Source organism: Thermobia domestica, chromosome 15 (assembly GCF_964235325.1).
Source record: "Thermobia domestica chromosome 15, izTheDome1.hap1.1, whole genome shotgun sequence".
In the NCBI taxonomy this organism is placed as follows: Eukaryota; Metazoa; Arthropoda; class Insecta; order Zygentoma; family Lepismatidae; genus Thermobia; species Thermobia domestica.
Genome location: NC_137468.1, coordinates 161863365 through 161875915, shown reverse-complemented (window position 1 = coordinate 161875915; position 12551 = coordinate 161863365). Strand labels below are relative to the sequence as shown.

Here is a 12551-nt window from a genome sequence, read left to right as displayed (position 1 = left end):
ACGTTTCCTATTCTAAATTCACCTGCATAATTGAAATACTTGTAGTACTGTTATTTATTTATTTGAATTGTAGCATAATTCGTCAGAATTCGCAGTGTGTGTATATCATCATCATCATCATAGGTATTCTGCCCTGATTGGCAGATCACTTGCCGCAGCTGAGAAGCTTCCATGTTCCACGGTCTTCCGCTAACCTCTTTGTCTTCACGTACGATTTCTCTGTTTTTATATCGTCCATTAATTGTAGAATCCTTCACCTTCTCCCTCTATTTCCTACCACCATACTCTCTAGCACATCCCTCATGATACAATTTCTTCTTAGGCAATGTCCCAACCAGATTTCCTTCCTCTTATCTAAAGCTGTACTTTTCTCCCCCACCATTTCTAACACCCTCTCATTCGTTTTCCGCTCGATCCAACTAATTCTTTCCATTCTTCTCCACAACCACATTTCGAAGGCTTTCAGTTGTTTTCCATCGCTTTTACGTAATGTCCATGTTTCCGTCCCATACAGTAAAACATTCCACACGAAGTCTTTTTCTCAACTCTTTATTTAAGGTCCCACAAAACAGACTTTTCTTTCTCCTAAAGGCTTCTTTCGCCATTCTTTTCCTCCCACATCTTGTTTCTCCCTTCCCTTCCTCAAGTTTTCTAACATCCTATTGATTCTCAGATTCTACAACAAGTGCCATATCGTCTGTCCCTACTGAAATGCCGTCTTGATTATGTGGGCTCTTTTTCATTATCTCTTCTAAATAAATATAAAATAATGTTGTCGAGAGACAGCATTCCTGTCGAACTCCCCTTCCAATTGCACTCTCCTCTGTCATTTCCTCCCCTATTCTAACACTTACTTGTTAGTTTCTTATTAGTCTTCGATCTTTCCACACCAACCCAATCTCCTTTAGAACTTCCAACAACAATTCCCAACATATAATATTCCTAAATAAGGTTTTGTTATTCGTTAATCATGAATCGTATTAATTATAAGTTAAAGTTTATATTCTTTTATTATAGGCCCATCGCATTCCATCATCGTGGAGGTCAAGATGTAGGAGATTTCCGTTGAGTGTGGTATCGTACTTTTGCGGTTGTTGCTCTGAAGAATACTTTGATAAAACTCGTAAGTAATTCCTCTCTCTTCCTTCATTTTTTATTCCATTATAAATAAATATATATATATATATATATATATATATATATATATATATATATATATATATATACAGAAAAACCTGCCATTATCTATATATATATAAAAGACATAATGCCATTTGTAAACTAAACTGATTACATATATATCCATGGTTCCTACCGGTCAGGGAAGTCAGTGAAAAAGACTGGAGATCAAGGAAAGTCAGGAAAATTTTATGAAATATCTTTTTTCTAACATTAATTGTACACCAATTTCAGCTTAGCCAACCATTATAATACCTATTTTTTTTTTTTTTTTTTTTTTTTTTTTGTTGCTTTACTTATGAGCAATTGATTACTATTTGTCCCTATATAATAAATGTTCTCATATATAAATATTCATCGTTATTTATTCCTTATTTATATGTCAACGTCATCCGACACTTGTCTCGAAAGTCAGAGAATTTCCTTTAAAAGACCAGGTAGAAGTCAGGGAAATATATTTTTCCAGATCAGTAGGAACCCTGATATCTTTTTTCTTAAAAATAACAAGAGGAATATAGCCAATACTTTATGATATACAGTTGAAAATCGTCAAATGAAATTATGCATTATAGATGCGGCCATTCTGGATGGAATTGTCTTGACCTCGTCCTCAATCTTGCTTTCAGCGAATATGGAATTATTCTCCCCACCTTTGTATTATATGTCGATTTCATACTCTTCCCTGTTTCCTAACATTGAAGTGCTGTCCACTGCACTGCTATCATAAAGCCAATACTCACGAAAGCGCGTTGTGCTTGTGTCCAACAACACTTCACTGCTAATACATGTTTGATTCAGAAAGTAATGCCTTCAATCCCGCTTCTTGACCAATAGTACTGAGAACATTCTGAACTGTTTATCATTAATGCACTGATATGTAAACCATAAAAGTCACTTTTTTCACTTTCCTATCTCCTCTCGTTCCAGAGTAATAAAGCAATCAATGGCATCCAGTTGTGACGTTCGGTTGAAACAGCGGGCTGTCATTGAATTTCTGACTGCCGAAGGTTGTGCGCCCAGGAACATTCATCGCCGACGACAAGTCGTGGATACACCATTGCTACCCGGAAACGAAGCATTGTCATAAACTCATTTATTCATTATTTTGACTGTATGCAGTTCAAGCAGTTTAATTCTCCTTTTATTTAAAAGAACTGACACTTATAGCAGACGACGTTTCTATGTGTGCGTTCTCTCACTAAGAGGATGCAGGCGGTTGGCGTGACCTTGACTAGCGCTTCTCCAGCCAATCATCGCTCTGTCCGCTCTTACGTCACCCAACACGAGAAACTCCTGCGAACAGCGAGAACTAGAGAGAGTTGGCGGTAGGCAACACTATTCGGCGCCAAAGGACTCACTACTCAACAGCACGATTTTCTAGCTGCGACATATAATTCAACAATTATGTAATTATCCATTGATATCAGAGTATTGGAAATCCATGAACATATAATTATCAAAATAATATCCCATACTATAATATTGGGATTTGTAAGTATTTTAATAATTAAAATTTTTAAGTCTATTTGTGCGTGTTTGCTACGATTGTGCATGTCATCTCCTCAAGCCTCGTGGCCATCCATTTAGGTGCATAGTACAGAAAATACTTCTCATTTATTGTTTATGGAATTTATTATTTTTCAAAAAATATGGTGCTGAATCTTTGGTGTTTTTAAAGGTTGTATTTAGAATTTTTGCTTATGTGTAGTTGACGTTGAAAGGAGCTATTACTTATGATAACTTGTTTCATCGTCAACGCTCGAGCAAACATCCTATTTACGACTATTTAATATAATGTTTGCTCTATTTGGATTACCATCCTATGGAGTAAACGTTATAAAATGGTGCGGAAACCCGGGATCGAATCAGGGACCTTTCTTTTTGTATAAATGCTCAGTTTTTGTGTTTACGAGCATAGGCCTAGGTATTCTTGATGTTCAAAACCTACTGCGTAATTTTTGCCGCCATCTCAGGGTACTACAAGGCACATAAAATTCGTGTTACTGTATCCTTATCCAGTGCATTCGTCCTTGCATATTGGAGCCTAAATCCTGTTTAAATTAGAGAATTATTTTTTAATTATTTGCACTCTTAGATTTTTGAAGAAATTAGTCAATTATTTGTGTTAGGGAATTTGTTATATTTACAACATCATGGCTGAGGGTGATCTTAGAACAGTTCTCTTATCGATGCAGAGAGAACTGAGTGCATCAATTAACGAAATTAAAGAAAGTCAAAATGAATTGAGTGATAATCAAAAACGTGTGAGTGAAAGTGTTGAGAGGATGGAAGATGATATTAAAGAATTACGTAGCGAGTGCCGTGAAAATATATCCCAATGTAAAGATGATTTATCCGGTGAAATTAACAATGTGAATGTTACCATGCAGAATGAAATCAAAAATTTGAATGAGTGTATTAGTGCAGTGCGGCATGAATTAATAGAGCGAATTGAAGCTGTGGAATCAAAGTGTTTTAATACGAGTGAAGACATACGTAGAAGCGTACGGGAATTAGCAGAGACAGTGCATGATATACGAGGCACAGTTGAAGAAAATACGCGCCAAGTAAACGACCAACAACGTCAGTTAAGTGAATGTTACAATAGAGTAGATGATTACGAGAAAAGAATCGAAAGTCTCGACAAGTACCGCGAAAGTAGAATTCAGAAGTGCGAGACTAAACGAAGTGAATATGGTGTAGCAGTACAAGAGTGTATTCAAGTGTGCCACGAGCAGATTAAATTTAACCAGCAGTGTTTTGAAACATGTCTTTGCGCCAGTGAATTAAGTGAACAAACCAAGCAAGATGTGGAACGATTATCAGAGCGTGTGCAACGTATAGAATTAGCAAATGAGCACCAAGACGCAGGAAGTAATAGGTCGCAAAGAAATACAGGTTCCGTGCGCAGTGTGAAGCGTGAAAGAAAATCGAGTAGTGAGTTTTTGACGGCGTCTGATACTGAAGTGGAAAGTGATGTAATAAGGAGGACCGTGCCAAGAATCAAAACCGAGAAGGAAAGTCCGCATATCAAACGAGCAAGAAACAGTGAAGTGAGCGCAAGGCGTTGTTCATTGCGATTAGCAGACGTTAAGCAACTCTCTACATTTTCAGGGGATATGATGAAGGAAAGTGCAAGTGCATTTTTAGAAAATTTCTGTAGTGAAATGTCGTTCGCCGGAGTGCCTCAGAGCGAATATTTGATGATTATGCCATTGATTCTTAAAGACAGTGAGCTTAAGTGGTATGATTTGCACGGTAAGAAGTGTCAAACTTTCCAAGAATTTGTGATAGAGTTTCAGAATGCATTTGAGAGTCCCTTAGTGAAAGCCACGCGTCTACGTAATTTGCGTTCTATTCCGTTTGATCCAAAACGTTACAGTAGTGTTGTTGATTTTGTGACAGCGTTTTAGCCAAATTCAAGCCCGGGAAGAATATGAAAATCCAACCATTACGTTGTCACACATCATCACTCTCCTGCCCAAGCGGTACCAATTAGCTATGATGGACTCTATGCCAGATAATATAAATCAGTTCCTTGCGAGTGTGCAGTCTATTGAAGGATTGTCAGGGATAACGAATATGTACGACAATCAGCGTAATAAACAGAAACAGCAAGGTGGTGCCGGTGTTAGTGTGAATAATGTGAAAGTAGAACATGGTAGTGAAGTGAGCAGTGATAATAGTGCACGCCCGAATTTCAAACAAGGATGGAAGAAGAAATTTCATAGACGTGGACGGCGAGGTAATTTTAATAGAAATAATAATAACTCCAACGGTGGTAATCAGTCACAAGGCAATAGCCGACAAAACACGAGTACAAGTGAAAATCGAAACGAAACGCAAGGTACAAGGGCAAACGAAAACCAAAGTAGTGCGTCGAATTCTCAAGGTAGTTCGAATCAAAACAATACTTGGTTTCCAACGTTTAACTGAGGTCCCAACGTGAATAATGGTAATAATCAGCAACGTCAGTATACATACCAAAAAAGTGGGTTTTATCCACAGAATTCTGTGCCTTTAAACTAGCACCGCCTTCCCATGTGGTCGAAGCAAAGGGGAGGGATTTCAGTAATGTAAACAGGATTACTTTTCCACATATGTGCAACGAAGAAGATTTACAAGCAGATGATGATATAGGTAATGATAATGAAGAAGAAGTGATCAAATGCGAATTAGGTCATAATACAATGAGAGTAAAAATTTTCCTAAACGATCAACCCAAAATTTGTCTATTAGATAGTGGATCAGAATTGTGCTTATTACGGTACAATATTTTCGGGAAGTAACAAAGTGTGTAACAAATGTGCATTTGCAGAAAGGAGAGCACATCGTTTTGTGCGATTTTCTTGGAAGAAAGAAAAAGAGCGTGAAAGGAAAAGTTATTTTAACGGTACGAATTGAAAATGTGGAAGTGCCGGTTGAATTTCTTGTGTTACCAGAACTGCACGAAGATGTAATACTCGGTGCAAACTTTCTTGAGAAATTAAACAGTGTCATTGTTTTTAAGCGAAGTAACTTGCGTGTTGAATTTCAAGGAATTAGTGGTGAAGTGCCTTTAATACAGAGAAATAGTGAGAGTGTCATTGTAGCTAATATAAATGAAGTTAAGTGCAAGGTAGTCCCTATTTCTGTGTTGTCCGAGATAAAGGACCTTAATGAGTTTTATGCGAGAACGGTGAATGTGTTCCGCAGTGGATGCGCCGAGCCTTTAGAGAAAAATGAAGCTAGTGACTTAATGGAGGACTTCCCAGCAGATCTATATTTCACAGTAGATGAAATAAGGGATGCAGTTACACGCGCTACGCTGTTTAATGAGAACGAGAAATAAGAATTATTTCAGTTGTTATTGAAACATAGAAGAGTGTTCGCCCGTTTTCCTGGCCTGTGTAATAAATTTCAGTACCGATTAGAAGTAGACACTAGTGAACCCATCGTTGCTCGTCCTTACGATATTCCGCACAAATATAAGGAAGGAGTGCGTGAAGAGATCCGAAAATTATTAAAGTGGGGTGTAATCAGACCTAGTTCATCATGTCATTTATTACCGTTGCACGTAGTATTGAAAAAGAGTGGAGCGTTGAGAATAGTAACTGATTGTAGAGCTTTGAATGTGCACATTAAGAATCCAGCTCTGCGTGTAGAAAAGTTGTCCGACCTCTGCTAAATTTAGTGGAAAACGTGTGCTAGGTACTCTTGATTTTACTAGTTCGTATCAACAATGTGAAATTACGGAAGATTCTATGCCATATTTAGCTTTCTTGTTTGAAGAAACGTTATATGAATATATACGCATGGTGTTTGGTGTAAAAAAAATGGATCGTCTGTGTTACAATTGTGCTTGAATAAAGTGTTCCCCTTAACATTACAGGAGAAATTAATCAGGTATATGGACGACGTAGCTCTTGCTTGTAAAACCGTACCAGAATTCTTACAGCAGTTAGATGAAGTGCTTAATTTATTGAGTGATGCGAATATGACGCTAAATTTATCGAAGTGCATTTTTGGTGTAAGTGAAATTAACTATTTAGGTTATTATGTATCTTCTGAAGGCATACGAAAGGATCCGAAATCAGCTGAAGCAATCGATAAGTTACCAGTACCTAAAAATTTAAAAATGTTACGTTCATTTCTTGGTGCTGTTCAGTGGCATTCGCGAACAGTCAAAGCTCATGCTGTTATTGCTAAACCCCTTTATGAACTCTTAAAGAAGGAAAAGAAATGGAAGTGGCAAGATGAACACCAAAAGGCATTTGAGTTATTAAAGGCTGAATTAGTGAAAGATGTGAAGTTACACCATCCTCAGTTTGACAAGCCGTTGTACCTCGAAAGTGATGCAAGCAAACTCGGGTTGGCTTGTGTGTGTTATCAAATTATAGACGATGAAAAGTGTGTGTTAGAATATGCAAGCCGTACTCTTAATAAACACGAACAGAATTATGCCATAATTGAACTCGAATGTTTAGCATTTGTGTGGGGTATTCGTAAGTGGCATGTTTGGCTTAAAGGAGCGAAAATATACATACGAACAGATCATAAAGGTTTAGTGCAGTTAAAACGCATGCGTAATTGGAACGCGAGACTTATGAGATGGTCTCTTGAACTTTAATCTTACGATTACGAAATAGAATTCATAAAAGGCAAGACTAACACCTTAAGTGATTGTTTATCTCGTATGTTACCAACACAGGAAGATTTAATGGTGAACGTGAACCCTATACAGGCTGTTCAATCAGAAGTGTTCGATTTAGATCCGTCTATAATTGCGAAATTACAATGGGAATGTGACGAGTACTGTCCTATTATCAGTTACCTACAAGGTAATATAAGTGAAAGTGAAAACAGTGCAAATAAAAGTTCTTTTCGTAGTAGTGCACGAAATTGGAAACAAAATTACACTTTGGAAAATGGTATTTTGATGGTGAGAGATTTTCACTTTCCAGACAGATTGAAATTGTGTGTACCTCCATGTTTAGTGAAAAACATTTTAATTGGCTACCATGATCATTACGGTCACTTTGGATTCATGAAAGTGTTTAATATCATTTCCCGTATGTTTTATTGGAAAACCATGCGTAGTGACATTAAATCGTACATTCTTGATTGTGAGGTCTGCATGGGGACGAAGGTAGATCATCACCCAGTGAAGTGTTTAATGCAATCAGTGCCAGCGAAAAGCATTCGTTATTTGGTTTCAGCAGATTTAGTTGGCCCTCTCCCTCGAAATAAACATGGTGAAACTTAGCTACTAACAGTTTGTGATGTATACTCTCGTTATTTAGTGGCATATCCACTTCGACGTGCAACAAGTGCAAGTGTAGCAAAATGTCTTACTGAGTCATACATGCTTCATCTTGGTATTTTCATGAACATCTTGGTAGATAACGGACCACAGTTTATTGGCAAGGAATTTGTACAAGCTATGGAAGCGTATAATATCAAAATACATTATACTACGCCTTATCACGCACAAGGAAATGTCATCGAAAGATTCCATGCTGATTTAGAAAGAATTTTGCGTGTGTTGTGCCGAGATTCTCATTCTTCATGGCCAGAATATATTGTTCAAGCGTGTTTGTTGTTGAATTATACTATTAGTGCCAGTTTGGGAATAGCACCCGAAAATTACATCTTAACATCAAGCCAGAAGAATTCACGTTATTACATTTTGGAATTGTGAAAACCAACGAAACACTCGATGAGCAAGAAGGTATAGATTGGAATAAAAAATTAATCATGGCTGATTTACGGCGAAAGAAAATCATTCAGCAACGAAACGAAAAGTTGAACGTTCATCAGAGAACTCAAAGAACTTTGTGTAAAGGTGATTTAGTTTTCTTACGTCAGTATAATATTAGTAGCTTAGTGGACAAAGGTATAGCCAAACTGGGTGAAGTGTTCCGTGGACCTTACTTATTGTGGAAACAAGTTAGCGAAAATGTTTTTGAAGTAGTGGATCCGCAAAGTGGCAAATATATTGGATTTCAGAACGTTTCTAGAATGAAGTTGTGGAGACCAACACCAGCTACTAGAAAAAATGGCTAGAAGTTTTAAAGAAGCATGTGGATGAAGAACAGTTCAGTGATATTTTAGAGAAAGCTGAAAAGGAAGCCAATGGAGATTACATGAACCAAGAAGAAGAAGAAGAAGAAAGCAAAGATCAATTGTGTATCATCAATAATGAAGATCAAGAAGTGAGAGTACATTCCAGTTTTTTCGATGAAAATATTGTGTGGTAAGTGCGACATGGTAATTTAGACGAAGGAAAGTTGTTGAGTTTATTAGAGAAATATTACCATTAGCACTTCGAAGAAGTCAGTTTAAATGTAGAGATATATTAGGAGTTATTAGAGTAATATACACATTTATTACAGTATTCCTTTTGTTGTTATAGGAACAACATTAAATTTTTACCTTAAAACCTACGACCACGTTTCGCCATGAATTTTATGTGCATCATTTTTTTTTGTCTTCTATACAAACTCTAAGGGGTTTCTGTAGCATAACTTACTTTTGTTAACCACATCTCTGTGTGTCTTCGTGGTCGTACTTATAGTGGGTAGGTTTATATGGTTTTTGTGGGTTGGCTCTTCCTCGTTTAGTCGTCAGACCATTCCTTAGATGGATACAGGTTGGCATCTGTAGACACCTGACTTTGCCTCAATATAATTCTCCATCATTCGAGTTTATATTGGTTTATTTCTCTCTTCATTATAATATTCATGTAACAGTCATCATTAAGATTACGTCTATAGGCTTATTATATTATCTATATATATTTTATTCAGCATCATGTCCTATATAGGTATATTTCAATATTAATTTATCATGTACCATGTACTTATTTGATGAAGTTTTACGAAGGTATTGAGGATTGGGACGTGCTTGTCGTGGTTGATACTCATGAAAAGATTTAAAAGAAAAAAGTGAAAGAAGAAATACTTACATTTCTTTTGTTAACCCATCCCAAGTATATAACAATAACGAAGAATAAAACACAAGGAAGAACACACGTAGGTCCAACCAATAAGAAGAACACATCCTATTTACCTCCAATTAACACGAATGCAGGAATAGCAGGTGCAGCAGATTTTATATATAAAAAAGAGGAGAAGGAAGATGCAAATCAAACGTTGAATAAGTTTATGCGTAATAAATTACAATACCCTCAGCATCTTCATATTGGCGTCGAATTTTTGGAAAATAGTCCTACGCAACATAAAGGACTATGGCCTGCCGAGAACTTCAAGAACTTCCACCGATGGACCTAGCCCTATCCAGTGGGAAGAGGATAGGAGCAGAAGATTTAATCGCCGAGTGTTCATTCAATGGGAAGAGAATGAACGGAGAAGATGATCTGTGGATTGGACATTGTTCTGGAACATGGTGTTGATTGTGGATAATGAACAATTCGGACAGTGTAACGTGTGCAGATAGTAAAAGTACAAACAGTGTGTTATAAATGAACAGTGAAGTGTTATGCTCAAACTGATATATATATATATATATATATATATATATATATATATATATATATATATTCATTTCAATATTAATTTTTTTAAATGTTTAATTGCAAAGGTGAAAGTGTTTTATAAGTTGAAATTAATTCATTGTTTCAAGTGTTTTCTCATTTTATTCTTGTTATTTTGCAATATTTTAAGTGTTTGTGTTAAATATTCAATTTCTATAAGTATTAAGTGAATTTGCATTTGAACTATCATGGCTATAATAAATATATATTTACGCAGTTATTCATATATCGTCTAATTAGAACTGAATAAACATTTTATATTAGTGAGTGCAGTGCTAACCAAGTGGTAATGTGAACTATGGACCATTTGAAGTTTGTTTAAAAAACTTACAGTGTGTCCCCGTTATATGCAAGTGCTAATAAGTGTTGCCAGGGTTCTTAGGATAAACGTATCTCATCAGAACTTTACCCATCAGCTGTTCGGGTGCCATTTGTCATAAACTCATTTATTCATTATTTTGACTGTATGCAGTTCAAGCAGTTTAATTCTCCTTTTATTTAAAAGGACTGACACTTACTAGCAGACGACGTCTCTATGTGTGCGTTCTCTCACTAAGAGGATGCAGGCGGTTGGCGTGACCTTGACTAGCGCTTCTCCAGCCAATCATCGCTCTGTCCGCTCTTACGTCACCCAACACGAGAAACTCCTGCGAACAGCGAGAACTAGAGAGAGTTGGCGGTAGGCAACACTATTCGGCGCCAAAGGACTCACTACTCAAAGCACGATTTTCTAGCTGCGACATATAATTCAACAATTATGTAATTATCCATTGATATCAGAGTATTGGAAATCCATCAACATATAATTATCAAAATAATATCCCATACTATAATATTGGGATTTGTAAGTATTTTAATAATTAAAATTTTTAAGTCTATTTGTGCGTGTTTGCTACGATTGTGCATGTCATCTCCTCAAGCCTCGTGGCCATCCATTTAGGTGCATGGTACAGAAAATACTTCTCTTTTATTATTTGTGGAATTTATTATTTTTCAAAAAATATGATGCTGAATCTTTGGTGTTTTTAAAGGTTGTATTTAGAATTTTTGCTTATGTGTAGTTGGCGTTGAAAGGAGCTATTACTTATAATAACTTGTTTCATCGTCAACGCTAGAGCAAACATCCTATTTACGACTATTTTATATAATGTTTGCTCTATTTGGATTACCATCCTATGGAGTAAACGTTATAGCATCAGTCGATGGAGTACCGCCACACGTTCTCTCCTCCGCCAAAAAAAATGTCAAAGTTGTCCCAGCTGCTAGCAAAGTGTTGCTGACATTCTGCCTCATCCTGCCTATAGTCCGGATCTTGTACTCCTCCCCAAATTTAGGGACCACCTTAAGGGCCAACACTAGAGTTGTGACGCGGAAGTGGAAGCAGCAGTTCGGCAAAGGTATCGCCAGCAACCACCACAATTCTTCGCCGACGGCATGAAACACCTTGTTTCGCGTTGACGCAAGTACGTTGCCCGTAATGGGACTATGTTGAGAAATGATGCCGCCATTTATAGCTGACATTACAAGCTTTCCACTGATAACTGCATCGGTGCTATATGTGAAACACAAATAAAGTTCTCACCTTAGAGGCATTACTTTCTGAATCATCCTCATAAAATAGCATTCCTCCGGCTGTAATCTAGCATATTTATTTTCACTCTCACTTCGGAGCCGTAACGGATGTCAGCTATTAAAAGTTGCGCATTAATATTACCGAAATCTTACATTGGGAAATGTTATTGTGTGTTTGTGTTTATTAATGTGTATTTTTGTTTGCTTGAAGTTTAATATCTTCTGATTTATTTATTTGTTTATTCGTTCTTTCTTCTAGTGAACGACGAGAGCAACCGCAAGTCGAAAGCGAGACCTAGAGTGAGAAAGAATGCCTGTCCCATGTGCTGAACATAAAATGATGATTTTAAAGAGGGGAACGGTATTCTAGGATTTCCGGTTCAATTGGTACGGGTGTCTATACTATTAATTTGTTATTGAGGTTGTTCGGAAAGTAATGTACATTAAAGGGAAAAATATACAAATTAAATATGCTTTTTATTTATTTATTTATTTATTTAATTACTCGATTTGTAATATTTGGTATAGGAGCCAATTTTTGCTAATTATCTTTTAGTAGAATATTAAATTTCATTTGTGTCTAGAATATTTATTATAATTTTCATTATGTTTCTGTACAAGAAAAATATTTTTGTTTGTGTTTGTTTATTTTTGGTTTCATCAAATAATGCATACAGCGTTACCTTCATGATAGACGGACTTCTACCCGTTGTTTTGCATTGTTTCATTGTCCGTGTCTCTCGTAAACAAAAGAATACATTTTTTT

At 36.5% G+C, this 12551-nt stretch overlaps 1 protein-coding gene across 1 annotated transcript in view; it reads left to right on the top strand.

Annotated features, from left to right (window-relative positions):
* Window positions 1-12265, top strand: part of LOC145671324 (uncharacterized) — a 78638-nt gene extending 66373 nt beyond the window's left edge. The window contains exons 6-7 of the mRNA XM_081740325.1: window positions 1018-1123; window positions 12045-12265. Coding sequence (XP_081596451.1) covers window positions 1018-1123; window positions 12045-12115 — 177 coding nt within the window. The 3' untranslated portion in view covers window positions 12116-12265. The remainder of the gene's footprint in view (window positions 1-1017; window positions 1124-12044) is intronic.
* The last annotated feature ends 286 nt before the right edge of the window (window positions 12266-12551 follow it).